This window comes from Chroicocephalus ridibundus, chromosome 2, assembly GCF_963924245.1.
Source record: "Chroicocephalus ridibundus chromosome 2, bChrRid1.1, whole genome shotgun sequence".
Lineage (NCBI taxonomy): Eukaryota > Metazoa > Chordata > Aves > Charadriiformes > Laridae > Chroicocephalus > Chroicocephalus ridibundus.
The window spans coordinates 160,730,234-160,747,171 of NC_086285.1; the positions used below are offsets into that span (position 1 = coordinate 160,730,234).

At 43.5% G+C, this 16,938-nt stretch overlaps 1 protein-coding gene across 1 annotated transcript in view; it reads left to right on the forward strand.

Annotated features, from left to right (window-relative positions):
* CCN4 (cellular communication network factor 4) overlaps positions 1–16,938 on the forward strand; it is a 41,033-nt gene that overhangs the window by 20,249 nt on the left and 3,846 nt on the right. The window contains exons 2-3 of the mRNA XM_063324051.1: positions 11,575–11,854; positions 15,621–15,878. Coding sequence (XP_063180121.1) covers positions 11,575–11,854; positions 15,621–15,878 — 538 coding nt within the window. The remainder of the gene's footprint in view (positions 1–11,574; positions 11,855–15,620; positions 15,879–16,938) is intronic.

Consider the following 16,938-nt stretch of genomic DNA (forward strand, 5'->3'; position numbering starts at 1 on the left):
GTGCAATAAGTATTGGTCCGTGATCTGTGGAAGTTTATCTCTTTATTCTCAGGGTATCTCATGGTGGGTGATATCAGGTGAATTTTTTACAATAGAGATGTGAAAGTATCACAAAGCCTCCGAGTACAGTGATTTTATTATATGTGTTGAAGAAAGGTCAGTGGTGTTTCTGGAGGCTGTGAGGGAGGTTCTGCATCTCTCACTTAATCTCTAGTTCCTGTTCTCCCTGGTTTGAATGGGACTTGATCTTGGTGAAGGGAGTTTTTATCCAGTGGTGAATGCTGCAACTTCTTCCCGTTTTCCTTGTAACACTTTCTCCCCTTTTGGACCAAAAGATCTCCTCTAATATCCTCTCATCATTTGTGAACTCTATATACTGCAGCTCTGCTTTGGCACTTGGGTGGGAACAGGAATAAGTGTTGCAGTCCAGGAGAAAGAAAGAAGGGGTGATATTTGGTTGCATCCTCACTGCTGAAGCAGAGAAGCTGTCTCCATGCCCTCAGGCTATCTCTGTAGTGGGAAGAGAAAGAGCAGATGGAGCCAGAAGCATGGTAGAGCTAAGCTGGGCCATGCAGAGTGGTGGAGACCAAGGCACAAGACTTGCCCTTGAAAGCACAACACAGCAATCACATGGATGGGGTTTGGCATTGCTGGCACTTAGAACTGCAGTATTACCATTATTCTTTTCCACTGCTCAGTGTAAGATCCAGTCTGCTGATACCCCTCTCCCACCCTGGGTTGCAGTGGTCTCCTGATTTGGTTTTCTAGAAACAGACACTAGTCAGACTCTGGTTCAGCATTTGGATTCCATGATTCTGTGGAGAAAAGCCACTTTCCTCACAGAAGTATGGCCAGACTATACCCAGATCAGATAACGAAGCTGTGGCAGATATTGATGAGGGTGCCGTTGCTTCAAATGTAAAAGTGCTGCTTTACTGATCTCTCTGCGTACACAGAGATAACTCATTTCAGATGCTACAAGAGACTTTTGCCATGATTTTGCCTGCCAAAGGGTAAGATAACCCATATCATTTCAAGCTGGGTCCTAATGTTCGGCAATCATACTGAATTAGCTGCAGGTCCTCCTAGAGTGTACAAAGGTCCATCATCTTCTGTTGTTCCTAAGGATATTGCTGACCTATAGGTCTTCCATCTGTAATCTCTGTATAACAGAACACATCAAATACTATAAGCTACAATTTCCAAAATATGCCACGCTTGGAGCAAAAATGTCCTTTCATGATGGGACACTGCCTGGAATTGCTGCTGTTTATTTAGGCAAGTTGTAGGCTCCATCTGTTTTTTACTTAACCACCGGGGTGTAGCAATGCCCTCTTACTGCTCATCTTTCATTGAGAGTCTTGAGGTGGCTTTGATAAAATGGTACAACACTATATTAAATGGCAGTTATGGGGTTTTTTTGATGAATCCACACATGCCATGTGTTCCAAAGGGGTCATTAAAGAAGCAGTAGCAGCAGCTTCTCTTTCCTTCTATTATCTTGAAACCTTCCAGCTACAAAACCAGGCTTCTGGTATGTTTCCTGTTATCACATAAAACTACAATTAGCTGCCAAATAGCATTCTGGCTGTGCTTATGATATGAGAGGGAATGGACCTGCAAAATAGAATTCTTTTGACATTATTAAATGCACCATTTAACAAAAAGATCAGCTTTTATTTCTCTGTGCTAGAACCAGACTTTAGGTGGCACAGCACAGGACTGAAATGATGAAGGTCTTCTTGGTTGTTTGGGTTTATGGGTGTATTCCACACGTGGTTTTGGCAAGGTATGCGTTCACAGGCTGCAAGAAATGCTGGTTGTCAGTGCCCTCTGGAGGTCTTTAATCTAACAGTTGAGGAAGGAGAATGCAGAACCTTGGTGGGTGACCTGTCCCAGTGCCGCACCGCTCTCCTAGTGAAGAAGTTGCCTACCAGGTGTTCAGACTAAACCTCCCCTACTACATTTTGTAGCTGTTGTCCATTAGTCTACCCTCTGCTACCACTGAGAGGAGTGGACTGATACCAGATCAGCTGTTAGCCTCTTTGCAAGATTACCCAAGCCCAACTTCCATAGCATCTTGTCCGGGATCATGATCTTTAGGTCTCTGACCATCTAGGTTGCCCTTCTCTGGACTGATGATTCTTTGATATTCCTTTTAAAGTGAGGGCTCAAAACTATAGTCCAGGCACTGAATTAATCTATTAAGATCCCACCAAGACCAGATTCTTTCCTATATTTTGACTAAACAAACTATTAAACAGAGGCAAAATGAGAGCAAGTAACTAGCCCATAGTATGTATTTCAAGAAGGAAGACACTTTGACAGTTGGAAAATAAAGTGGTCAACTTGGAAAGCAGAGGAAATAGCTAGGGGGAGATAGCTAGGAAATATCTATTGGAATAGCTAGGGGGAAATAGCCGCATGCGCGGCGTCTTTTCCGTACAGCCGTACGGCTCATGGCGCCCCCAGTGCCGTACAGTGGCAACTTAACATGGCTGGAAAATTGCTGTTTAAAGGAAATAGGGATGCATAACTTCATCAGTTCATCAGCCACTCTAGGGAAGTACAGATAATGGGGGTTAGAACTAGATCATAGAATCATAGAATCATAGGGTTGGAAGGAACCTCTGGAGATCACCTAGTCCAACAGCCCTGCCAGAGCAGGGTCACCTACAGCAGGTTGCACAGGAATGCATCCAGGTGGGTTTTGAATATCTCCAGAGATGGAGACTCCACCACCTCTCTGGGCAGCCTGTTCCAGTGCTCTGACACCCTCAAAGGAAAGAAGTTCCTCCTCATGTTTAGGTGGAACTTCCTATGCTCAAGTTAGTGCCCAGTACCTCTTGTCCTGTCCCTGGGCAACACTGAAAAGAGCCTGGCCCCATCCTCCTGACACCCACCCTTTAAGTATTTATAAGCATTGATAAGACCCCCCCTCAAGCATCTTTTTTCCAGACTGAAGAGACCCAAGTCCCTCAGCCTTTCTTCATAAGAGAGGTGTTCCAGTCCACTAATTGTCTTGGTAGTCCTTTGCTGCACCCTCTCCAGCAGTTCCCTGTCCTTCTTGAACCGGGGAGCCCAGAACTGGACACAGCACTCCAGGTGCAGCCTCACCAAGGCAGAGTAGAGGGGGAGAATGACCTCCCTCCACCTGCTGGCCACACTCTTCTTGATGCACCCCAGGCCTTTTTGACCACAAGGGCACATTGTTGGTTCATGGTCATCCTGCTGTCCATCAGGACTCCCAGGTCTCTTTCAGCTGAGCTGCTCTCCAGCAGGTCAGCCCCCAACCTGTACTGGTGCATGGAGCTATTCCTCCCCACGTGCAGCACCCTCCACTTGCCCTTATTGAATTTCATAAGGTTCCTCTTTGCCCAACTCTCCAGCCTGTCCAGGTCTCTCTGGATGGCGGCACAGCCTTCCGGTATGTCAGCCACCCCCCCCAGCTTTGTGTCATCAGCGAACTTGCTGAGGGTGCACTCTGTCCCCTCATCCAGGTCATTGATGAATATATTGAAGAGGGCTGGACCCACTACTGACCCCTGGGGAACACCACTCATCACTGACCTCCAACTAGACTCTGTGCCCCTAATCACTACCCTCTGAGCTCTGTCTTTCAACCAGTTATCTATCCACCCCACTGTCCATTCATCAAGCCCACTCTTCCTAAGCTTCCCTGTGAGGATGCTGTGGGAGACTGTGTCGAACGCCTTGCTTAAGTCAAAGATAATCTTTAAGGTCCCTTCTAACATGAACCATTCTATGATTCTATGATTCTATAATAGGTCAAGCAAACTGTTTCCGATTTGAGAATTTAAATAACAAATACATTTTTAAATGAAGCGGTTTTTTAAGTCAAAATATTCTGCATTGGAACAGAAACAGAAAATCGTTGATACTTGAAAATGCAGATTTCTGTTTTGAAAAACAAAATAACTTTTAAAAATGCCACAAAACCTGTGCTATTCTTGTCATGGGAAACAAAAAAAGAAAAAAAAAGTGGAGCTTCTTAATTTTACTTTATTTTATTGCCCAGCTTGGGACAGAACGTCCCACGGGAGTAAGAAGACAGAAGACATCTTCCCTTTGATTTCAAAGCCATGACTGAAACACGGGAGATAAGCAAATGCAAAACACAGCTAATTGCAAAGTAAAACCTCTGCCAAACCAGTCTGCTCTTGTCTGGGAGCTGGAACTGCGATACTGCTTTTGTTACCCAGCTCGTGGCTCAAACGTCAGCATCTCGTTCTGGACGGTTTTAGAATGGTTTGTTACTCCTTGTAACCATGGATAGTCCAAATGCTCATTTGTTCTACTCTCCATTTGCCTAAAATTGAAGTCTGTTAACTTGTTCTTTCTGGAGACTTTTCTTCCTTACTCCTCCAGATGTTCCCTGTTGCTTTTCAAACCCTAGTTTAAGCTAGTTTTGCTGGATGAGCTCATTAGCTGCCCAAACTGAATGTGTGCAGCACAAGAGACTGCAATGCTCTTAGAGCACAGAAACTATGCTGTTTAATATCCCAATTAGTGGATTCTGTGGTGGCAGTGTCAATTTGTTAATGATGTCCAAACATTTTTATATCAGCCTATTCTAAGCGAGCGCTGCTCTTACTGGGATAATACTTATGAAACATCAGGTTGTTTTCTAACACTCTGAGCACTCAGTGGAAAAATGTGAAGAAAATGTGAGGCCACCCTGAGTTTGCCAGTATAAGCAATATTTTGGCAAAGGCGTGCATGTATGTAATCTTCACTCTGTAATTGTCTAAACTGAGTTAGAAAAGACTCTTCCAAATATCTGCCTACATTCTTCCCACAGATATATTTCCCAAAATAATATTATGGGAAGTTGATTGTTTATCATTCACAGATCCACATAAATATTAATGGTTAACTCACTGTGGATATTTTATTTTCTTAGGCTGTTTAATGTTATGCTTCATGCAGAACGTTCCTTTCTGCTCAGTCTACAGCGCACAGCCAGAATAAATCCAGCTGGCACCTGACATCTATGAAACTCTCTTATATTTTCTGGGTTCAGAGTCCATTATTTTACAATATGTTCTGGAGATTTCATGTCTGGGATCAATTTTAATGAGGTATCTAGAAGCTTAAGCATGCTCTGGGGAAGCTAGGTCCTGAATAATCATATTTTCCTCTTACCTTTACGTGTCCTGTGGAATCTGATTTATAACTCTGTCCTGATGCTAGCTCACTTGTCACTAGTATTGCCTTCTGATAGTTTATGAGCATTCACGGGGACTTCCTCAAGAGTATAACAGTAAGGAAGTCCTGATGGTACTGTGATTACTGCTGATCTTGCTGTAAGAACTGTCTCTTTGTTGACCCATCTGGTTTGGGTGTAATAATAATGCAAATATTCAGCAATATTCAGCTCAGAAGTTCCAACTGAGCAAGATCAAGAAATAAACTCCTACCTTGAGGGCCTGGTTTAAGCCCACTGATGTAAGCCAGGTCCTGGTATTCACTGCTAATGTGCCCATCTCTCTGACAGGCACTATGAGTTGTTGACCTCTGTCTGTTCTGGGATGAAACTAAGCAATATCTGTGCTTTCCCAGAGATGCAACTGAGGGATGGAAGAGTAAGTGGCTTTATTTAATAGATTATTTATATTTCATTTTGTCTTTTTGCTTTTACTTCTTTATTGAGCTCCAGCCACTTTGCTCCCCTGGGAACGGTGCTATGTCAGGTTATTATTAGGATGTTTGCAACTCTGTGAATCTGGATGTGAGTCTCCTGGGGTGCTTCTAAAAATTCTTTTAGTTTGTGAGAACATTTAAGGCAGTATCTGATGTTGGAGTTGGCTCTACAGGCGTTTCTGCTTGTGCTGTCTAAAGAGTTCAGCCAGTAGGTGGAACCAGGAGAAAGCAGATGTGTCGTCTGGCAGCCGGACAGGACAAACGCACAACCCATTCCTGGGAGATGCATCCTTAAGTGTCCACCTAAAGTTGGGGTTTTAACTTCATAGTTTAGGACAATCAAACTGCAAAACCCAAAGTTATTTTTAAACAGTAATGCTGTCAGTCCTTGGTGCATGAATTCCCACTGGTAAGGATGTTTGGGTCAGTCTGCAAATCAGATGATTTGATCACATAACAGTGAGGAGGTCATTTTAATAAACATTTCCTCACTGATAATCTGGATCACGTCACATCCCTCCATCAATGACATCTGGCATTTGCTCAGAAGGGCGGTATCAGAAATGTAAGCTAAAAATATTCCTTTAATATATTCTACTGGAGGAAATTAAAAGTCCACCCAATGGCATGTGCCCTGCAAAACACAGCTTGTGTCCTTTTAGAGCAAATTGCCCCCAAGAAGGAAACAGCAGGAGGTGATAAGGTACTACGGTCTGAGCAGACCTCTGCCTGCCAACTTCTCATAACCCCTTGCCCAGCTCTGCCAATAGCCAGAGGAATTGAATTTAGAAGTCGCTATCCTTTCTGAACTTTTTCCCATTAATAAAGTGGAGGGGAAGAACATGGATAACTTCTCCCTACCTTCACCCAGCTCATTGTGATGAGAAAAACACCTGAAATAAAAAAGGTTATAAGAGTAAGATCTTGCAGCACTGAAACAGTGAAATAAATACACATGAATGTTTTTTTAACCCCCTGTAAAAACTGGAAGCAAAGAAATATATTGCAATGCACCTAAGGCTTTGCTGGTTGAAAGCGAAGCTGGAGGTTTCCTCATGCATTATGTAAAAGTGCCGCTATATATCTGCCTGCCTTGCAGTCTGGACTGTATACACTCATTTCAACACTGTAGTTTGGTCTTTCCAGTTTTCAAAACTAAAACAAACTTACAACTACAGTATTTTCCAACAAATAGAAAATATATTTTGCCAGTAGGTAGAACATGCTGCTAAAATGCTGCTATCCATTTCACATCTTTGAGACTTGGATAGTAAAACTCACGGCTATTAAAAATACTGAGTTTGTGGCCATGGCAAGCAGTGAGTCATTTTTTATTTTCTCCTTCTCTCGTTTGAATGTGAACACGGAAATTAGCTGGAAATTGTTGCTAGTGAAATATTATTCTCTGCAGATGCAAAAAGAAAGTAATTTTGGAGCTTGCCAAGCATAAATCAGGAACGACTTTAATAGAGAGTTATCAGCCATGGCATGGTGAGAGAGGCTTCATCTTGATTTAATGAGAATGCGCTTGTACCTCCAAAGCAGCAAAATTAGAGCTCATGAATAACTTGTAGTGGAATATTTTCTCCTTAGCATCCAAGATAACAAATCTACAGACCCCAAGATCGAACAGTAATTATACAAAACAAGTTAATTACCAGTACTTGGAAAAAATAATTTCCTAGCAGGTGCATTCTTTTATCTTTCTGACATTTTGAAACAAACTTGTCAAATCCCCAGCACTGTGCTTTTTGGAGTTAAGTTTCTCTTCACTCTCATTTTGGATTTCTTACAAAACCATTGATCTCCTATACATTATATTGACCCTAAAGACATGGTTGCTAAGGGGGTCTGTTTGTTTATTTGTTTGGTTTGGTTTTTTCTAGTTAAGGATGGCCACTGATGAAGAACATTACAGTGTGATTTCCCATTGATAGCACCTGTGGAAAGAGTTGGTTTTATTGTGGTACTTATAAAGTGTTATTCATGATGTCTTAACCATCATACCTATTAATAAAGAAGTGTCCATATCCCAGAATGTTGTGGGACATTGAAGGGCTGAATGTCTTTTCGAAAGAGATTTAGGTATTCCAGTGATGACAGCTGACCATGGAAAAGGAAAAGCCAAGAATTTTATAAATCTGTAGAATTGCTCCTCTCATAGTGAAGCTTTGAGGGACTTAGGAAGGGAAAGGAGGGGGGACTGGAAGCTATATAGGTCGTGCACTTGTTCTAGTGCCCAGTGGACAAGAGTTTCCACTTGAAAGAAGAAAATTTTTTATGACAAGGCTGGGGAAACACTGGCAGAGGATGCCCAGAGAGGTGGTAGATGCCTCATCTCTGGAAATATTCAAGGTCAGGTTGGATGAGGCTCTAAGCAACCTGATCTAAGTGAAGATGTCCCTGCTTATTGCAGGGAGGTTGGACGAGATGGGCTTTAAAGAGTCCTTCCAACCCAAACTAGTCTATGATTCTATGATTCCAAAGGCTGGGTTTTGGTTGGGTGTTGATGGAGCCTAGGACATAATGCTGCTTTCGTCTCTCCATACCTTCTCTATTTGTAAAATACGGGAGTCATAATATTTTGATGCCTGAGCACACTGATCATTTGAAGATGGTCATCTAGCCCATACTAAATGTCCTTCCTATGGCTTACTTGGCCATATCACCGGACATTTCATCCAGCACGTCCAAGAACTGCAACAGCTACAGTCACTATAAGGACACTGCAAAAGCTTCCTTGGTCAGCTCAGTCTTTAGACCTAGAGGAAGGGCTGTTAAATAATTTGCTCTGAATTCGTCTCTACCACGAGCCACCGAATGGCTTCCAGCTACCCAGTCCTTTACAAGAATTCAGCCTCAGTCCTTCACATATTAACTGAAAACAGGACTAACAGGGCTTATTGGTTCCTCTTTGCTACGTGTGTTGATCCACATACACCTTCATACCTACACAGGGTAGAAGCTGTTTGCTTGCTCGTGTTGACAATAGAAACAAGGGACTGTGAAGGGATTTACTTACAGGGTTGGGCCATGGCAATGGGCTCTTTAAATAGCAGTGTGACTTTTGTCTGTGTATCTGGATTTGATTATTGAGCAATTTTTTTAATGATCAGCAACAAAGTAAATAGGTTTATTGCACTTGAAGAGGCCTCTCTTCTCAAGTGACAGGTTATTGCACCTACTCAAATTATTGTGAGTGGAATGAAAAATACTACTATTAAAAGGCCAGGGCTTTTCATTGATCTGAATGTTCCTCTTTTAACAACTTTGGCAGCATCAAGGAGCCTTAAAGTGGGAGCAAATTATATTGGCATGTTTTAGTTTAAACATGAGTTTAAATGTGATTTTAAGCCAACTTTAAGGCCAACTGTTTGTAAAGGGGGCCTTAATGGAATTGGGAATTATGCCCAGAGCAAACACATTTCCTATTTGGCAGTGATTAGCAGTGTGTTAACAATTTAGTGTTCTAAATACAGGGTAACTAATTGCTAAGATACTTAAATACACCTTCAGATACAGCAATAGCGGGTTTAGAAATGTATTTTAGTAAGATTTGAGTAAGGAAGCTGTAGAAGATAGTACCAGGGCTTTGCAGAGGTATCCTGATGGATAGTTTATGGGCTGTGGGTTTGCAATTCTTGGGGATGCTTTTCCCCACAAAGCCTTGGGTTGGGGCATATTCTTCATGGAGACATGGTGGAAAGCCTTTTGTTTGAGACATCTGAAACTGTAAAGAGGACAAAAGACTAAATAATACATAATACAGTACAAAGTATCCAGGAATGGATTGGATGGCCTTAGTAATTTCTGGACCTTGACTTTCTTTGTCTGAACTTTGCAGGGTTACACAGTTATTCTTTGCAGCCTTCACATCTTGTCACCAGAAAGGGCTTCTGGACCACATGTGCCCGAGCAGGGCACATACAGATAGCTGTTGATAGCCTGTAAATAACCCCATTTGTTTCTGTGCCTGAGCTACTGTGTCCTGCTTGACCCCCATGTGCAGCTCAGCTTTTCTGTGCAGTGAACCTGGTAGAAAAAGCACATCTTTGCTTTGTCACTGGGCTGATTTGCACCCTTCCTGTACCACGAGCATGGCTGGGGCTGTTAAATGTCATCCAGCGCTTGCTCAGCACGGACTGGAGAGTGCAGAAGGCAATGAACCTCTGCCTTCTGTGGGTTTTGCTATGAGCTAAGGTACCCCAGCACTCCATTATCTCAGTAATAGTGACCTGGGTATGTCTACTGGAGTACCATCACTGTGTTACATGAAATCCTTCTTCTCCCTTGATTTACCTTGGTCAGATTTTTTATCTGATTATGAGATTTTGAATTATCTTGCAGGATGGTAGTGGGTTGTTTGGGTTTTTTTTTCTTATTTCCCAGGGAAATGGAGATCAGGAAATGGAAACTTGGCAGTATCCTCCCCATAAAAGTTTTTCTTCCTTGCTCACCATGCTGGCAAATATTTGTGCTCAGCTATTGGGAGAAACATTAACATTAGGAAGCTTCATTTACGCTCATCCAACTACACTCATCCAACTTATAGGTCCCACAGTGACTCCATGTAAAACAAAAGCATGTGCCAAAAAGCGTAGGTGGAAAATCACTGCAGAAATATCCTAGTTTGACTGTGTGGGCCAGGGTAACATCATGGGAACTACAGTGTGAGACCTGGAGAGCCCATCACAGACAGATCTAAGAACCTCACGACTTCTTCAGGATTCACAGAGAACATTTCTGCTGAATATGGCAGTCTGGACACTGTGAAGGATAGATAAGGGTGTTTTTCAGAGTGCTTAGAGGAAATGCATGACTTCTGTATTTTGATTTTTTTTTATTATTTCTATTTTATTTTTTTTAATGTTATAGCCGTAGTGTAGTTTCATTGCTTAGGACTGGGACTCTGTCAGAGAGCTGAACTGTGTGTTTGTTGTGCTATAAGGGTAGAGCAAGTAAAATGTTTTTCAGGCAGAGGTGAGTGAACTTGTGCATCAAGACATTCACAGACAGTTAGGCAGATTTTGGTGTCAGATGTTACCGTTTCCTGTCTCTAACCTCACCTCTATTCAGGTCAAAGGGCTGGGACATTATAAAGTGGCAGTTGTTGTGATATTAGCGGAATTGCAAGAGATGAAATCGCCAAGACATCCCCGGGAGGTCCGTGATGGAGTGCTAGGCCTGTGGGTTTCAGATGATCCTCACAACACAGAGATTCGCGACTGGGTGTCTGTGGGGGTGGTGGGCTCACAGGCCTGCTGGCAGTCCCCTCCTAGATTTATGGGACCCCGTGTTTTGGTTGCAAGACCCACACAAATGTGGATAAACCTGAGGATGACGAGGCCAAACAGGGCCACGCGTGCTTTCACACTGCAACATGATGACCTATATCTTGGTTGATGACCTGAAGGGCAGCTGGTGCTGCCTGAGGAAGCCTCTGAGTAGCCAAGAGGCCCTACAGCCATCTCTTAGTGAACAGGCACAACAGCTATGGGGTGGCACAATCCTCTGACAGAATCAAGTACCACAGGGTGACACAGACTGGAGACATGTCACATCTTCTTCTCATGAATCAGAGGGGTCTTGATGTATGTGCCGCTGTTCCTCCACTGGGAGAGACTTCTGTTTAGAGAGGAGAGGTCTGGAAAAGGCTGAGTACCAACAGGCTGGGGCTATGAGGCTTGGGTGTTAGTCCAAGCTGCAGACCGTTTGCTCTCAGCTGGATATTTGAAGGGGTTTACAAGGGAGCAGTGACTGCCCCCTTTCCATGGCTCTCTGACATTTATTCTTTGGTTTCCTGTCAGTCTCTTTAGATCTGAGGGGATTTTTATTGAGGACTAATCACCACAGGTTTCTCAGCCCACTTTGCTCTGGAACGCTCTCCAAGCTCTGTTTCTCTGTTTTTAGGCCATCGCCCAGACCTCCACCACCATGACCCCCACCGTCCCTGCCGTGACAGAAGCCTACACGCGGACTCAGTACTGTAAGTGGCCATGCGAGTGTCCGAAGTCCCCACCTCGGTGCTCGGTAGGCATCAGCCTGGTCACAGACGGCTGCGACTGCTGCAAGATGTGTGCCAAACAGCGTGGAGAAAGTTGCACTGAGGCCGACACCTGTGATTTCCACAGGGGCTTGTACTGTGACTACAGTGGAGACAGACCTAGGTACGAAATAGGAGTATGTGCACGTAAGTGATGTACATATATTTTTGACTTAGATATACACTGGCAGCTCCCCTCGGTCTGAGCAGTGGCTGAGATTTATCTCATTAGATACTTGACTGTACACTCATCAGCTCCTCCGTCCATCCTCTTCCATTTCCTTATTGCTGTCTTCATTCTCAGGGCAGTTGGCTGGATGAGAAATGACATCTGAATTCTTGCTCTTTGAGTTGGCTGCAGCCAAGAGCAAGGAACAACCACCATTTGAGGGTCTTCAGATTTGCAAGCAGATGATTCTGTATTTCCGCTAACAGGAGGAGGTGCTGTAGTGGTTTGGGAATGAAGAAAGGATATGCAGCTGGATTTAAAGACAAGCAATATGGGCGTCTACATGAAAACCATGACATTAAGGAGATGCTTTTGGCTTATTTCCACTAGCGGATCCCTAGGAATGATAGCACGTGGTATCCTGTCAAGGGGTCAGGGTCAGGGATGAGTCATCTCCTAGCAAAGTTTCTCAGTGACAAATTGAGGTCTGAGCCATAATTTTACAACAGTTTCAGTGACATTAGCTGCCATGAAGCAGAAGGATTTCTTCCTGCCTGTCATAACAAACTCTTGGTGGGATAATTCATGTGACTGGAATGTCTTCATTCAAGAAGAAGAGGACATAGAAATGAGGTAGTGTTTTGTGTGTCAAGGATATATTCACTTGTTCTGAGATCCAGAACATGAGGGGAGTCTGATCTGCTCATATATGTCATAAATAGTTGAAAATCATTACTCTAGGAATGATTAAAAGAGAAAGGATCATGAGTACAACCACATAGATAGCTGATCAGAAAAGATGCTAACTGTTGAGCAAGTTATTAGGACACGTTGGTTATGGCTTCAGATTCATAAACAGGGAAAAGCCATTTAGAGAGACAGTCTTCTAGGCTGGAACATAACCGCAAATGATGTAAAGCTGGAAGGCAACCTGGAGGACACCTGATTGCGAGATGAATAGGTAGAATAACCGATCCACAGGGAAGAGAAAAGATTGCAAACAGTGTGATTCAGTAAACTTAGAATATCAGCAGAAGCTTCACCAGGGACAAGTGTGAGGAGTAGAGAGGTTCAGGGTAGCTGGCAGTTTCTCACAGAAATGTTACTAGGGGTTGTTCCTCAGCGGTAGAGGGACGGGAAGTGTAATAAAAAAAGAACTTGGCTTTGCATTAGCTCAGCCACAAAGAACAAGCACGTAGAAAGTGCAATCTAACCAGATTTTTGTAGGATATGGGCAAAATAACAGCAAGCGAAGGTATGTGCAAGGAGACGTAAAAACTGTGATTGTCAAGATTAGAAAGGATCCACGGGTAAGAAATGAGGCTATGAGATCATTCAAATGTGTTGTCTGGAGTGTGTGTGGAGCATTCATGGGAGGTCTGTAAGAACAGGTTAGACAAACATCTGTCAAGAATGACATCGTTACAGCTGGCCCTGCACTGGGAGATGAAAACAAGCTGGACGTTTTCTTAAAGCTACCTCAGCCTTCCTAGACCTCTTTAAAGACCTTCATGTTGCTACATGTTTATTTATTTAAATGCTTGCTTTCTTAGTTCGATTGTTGGTTTGTTTGTTTGTTTGTTTTTGTAGACCTCCCATACATCACAGGCATTCAGTATGCCCATGGCAACAGCACTGTGATGTGGGACTGATCCCAGCTTCCCCGGTCAGGTCTGGAAGGATTCCCAACCCAATGCACTTTTACATCCCTATTGTGATGACAATATATCCCCTATTCTGTGACATTTATGGTTGTATGGTAAGGGGCATTGTGGCCCTGAGGGACAGGAGAAGTAGATCTTTCCATGGTTAGGAAATGAAGCGGCTTGTCTCTGGCTGCCATAGAAATCTGCGGTCTTCCTCTTGCTTTCAGCATCCAAGTAAAGGCACACAACAGCTTCTGCTGACATCTTCTTTCTCATGCACTGGGTGATATATAGACTGCATCACTCCACTCTGAGTACACCAGCTAGTGCCCTGACCGCAAGAGCAAGACTCCTGTGCTGGGTGTTGGGGATTAACTGCTGTGAGGAATTTGCTTTGCAACTGGATGCCAAAAGCTATGTCTAGAGAGTGCAGTGCAGGCAGGACTACAGAAACAATATAATCTGTGGAAAATAAAGATCCTGAAAGAGTTAGGAACTGGTGTTGGTAAAGGGAAGGGGGTGAAACTGTGGGAAATTCCGGCTGTATCTAGACTGGCATGCTGAGGTGTGTCCCAGGACACCTGGATGTCACATAGGAGCCCGCTGGGAGTCACTACAGCTCTCACGTTGTTGTTGGCTGCAGAGACAGCAGGGTGCTGACCACAGGCCCAGGGGGGAGGCAGGTGTGCATGTGGGGCCAGGAACTGTGAACTGCTCCCAAATTGCCTGATTTAGACACAGATTCAGCATGGTTCTGCATGAAGGCATTCAACAGCCCCTTTGTCTATGTTTGGGGGTGTCCTCATGATGAACCTCTTGATGTATGAGACCTGCAGGAGGCTGAGTTAACACAGCCCGGGAGGAATATGCTGGTAGCAAAACACCAGGAAATACAGCATTTTCTTGGACCGTCATAATCCATGTACACACCTAGAAGTTTAACCGAATTCTCAGCTCTGGCTCCAGCACTGAGTAACGTCTCTTCAATGCAAAGGCTGAAGCCATTTATCAAAATTGGAGACAAGCATGAACTGGAGATCTGGATCTGGGCTTCAAATTCCAACAAGTCCCATTTCTGTGAAGAAGAAGGGGTTTGAGTTTGGTGTTTTCATTCAGCCCATTCTCAAAATAGGAAGCCTTTGCAATATTTTAATCCAGCATCTCAACACGAGTTGGCCCTGACGCAGCCACATTGCAGCTCCATTTCCGACCAGACTTAAAAGTGGCGCAAACTGATGGCTGCGTGTGCACTGCCTCCGTGTGACCAAATGAGAAACTGAGGCTTGGAGTTTCCATTAGAAGATTTCTGCCACTGATTCCAAATAATTGTCCATAACTCCGAAACAGCAAAGTTGCTACCTTATGGGACTTGTGTCTGATTTCCTGAATCAATGTGATTCTTGTTCACAGCCAATCAAAAAGCTTGATTTATTTTTTTTTTTGTGATTTTGTTTAAAAATATACATCAAATACTAATTTTCATGGCTTTATAATGTGTTCCTTCGTTTTCCAAGAAAACTATTCAGGGATAAACTGGGTGGGATCTAGTTGCCTAAATATAGGAATCCAGTGCCATTTTAGGTGCTCCTTTGCTAGTTTTGTCTATCTTCCCGCTTCTGCTTCAGGAAGGTACAGATGTTGTGCAGAGCTGCGACATAATTGCAGCTCCACATATTCCTCTCACATTCCTGAAAACCTCAAATTTCACTCAGTATCTCTTTCAATTGCTTGTATTTCTGCTACTGCAAATAACTTTTACCAGCATGCCATGAAATGATTTTTTAAGTGAGCATTTGTGGATAAAACTTGTTTTATTTTCTAAATTCTTTTTTTTTTTCCATAAAGCATTGAAATTTTTATTTTTTTTATTTTTTTTTTTTTTGCTGTGATTCAGAATGAAAGCAGTTTCCTAGATGGCATGACCACATTTGGCTCAGCATCACGCTGAGCACATCGCCCCACAGCACTGCTGTGTCTCCACGTTGGCTCCATTAGCCCGGGGAACAGCTTGGTAAAGAAACACATCAGCACCCTTTGTTGCCAATAGTATTTTAACAGTGCCCTGTGTGTTTTTCTTTTTCTTTCCCTTTCCTTTCAGAGATTGTCGGTGTAGGATGTGTCCTCAACGGAGTCAGGTATAACAATGGGGACACGTTTCAGCCCAACTGCAAATACAACTGCACGTGCATCAACGGGGCTGTGGGCTGTATTCCCATGTGCACAAACTCACGCCCTCCCCTCGTCTGGTGCCCAAACCCAAAGCTGATTAAGATGGCAGGGAAGTGCTGCGAGCAGTGGATTTGTGATGACTCCAAGAAAATCAGGAAGACGTCTCCACGCCACATCTCCTCTGCAGGTATGGTGGGAGTGAGGTGGACCTCTCCTTTGCCGTTGGGCATCTGAAGTCAGAGTCTCTACAACCAAAGTACCAGCTTGTACTGCCAGACCTGGCAGGCGCCTAGTCTTTGTGGGAACAAGGCACAGAGACTCCCGTACAGCATGTAGTGAAGGACAGGACATGCAAACGCCAGTGGCGTGCTTGAAGTCCCCAGCAGCAACATGAGATTCATCAAACACGCTTCTGTGACAAAGCCCCCTTTGAAGAACACATCCGCTGGCACTTTGAAGATGTCACAAGTCCTTTTTACTTAGCCTTTTTTTTTTTTTTTTATTTTTCAGTCTGGGCCCTCTGGAAAACAGAATGGGCTCAGTTTAATTTTTGCCTGGATTATACTGCTTTAGTAGTATGATTTTAAAGCCCCTGTATCTTAGTAGTCCCAAACTTACAAAACATCTTGAAAACAGTTGTGATGGTGGAAGTTTCACTGCCAATTTGCCTAAATTGTCTTTGTGTTAGTATAGCTTTTCAGTGATTCCGGACTGATTACATTATTGAACTACCTGTCTTATGTATCACATAAGGAATCTTCTTTCATCACACTTGCATTCATAGTGAGGATCGTATAACATGGTCCCAAACGTTTAAGATGGGCTCACCTTGCCATATGTCTTAATTTTATCCTCATCACACCCTGTGTTTCAATTTAGTGACATTAGCCCCATTAGCCCCATTTTACAGACTGTCTCACAAAAGCAGAGCTGCAGGAGACAGAGGAAGCTGCTTGCAAATCAGGATTTTGGTTCCTTGATGGTAAGGTTTTTTCCCAGTCATTGGTCTGCATTTTTGTCGCACAAAACAAAGCCTCAGTCTCCATTTTGTAGGTTAAACCCACCAGAGTTCAGGGCTCACTTCTGGTAGCTTTGAACTGTGAGGTAGGTCCAAACTCAAAACATCTCCTGATGAAATTGGCCTTATGTCTTCATGGCCTGTGTCCCAAAATGGGCATAACACAGCTTTCCTTGCCTGACTTTTCCTCTTATAAGGAGAAGTCTTACAGAAGTGAGACTAGAATTTA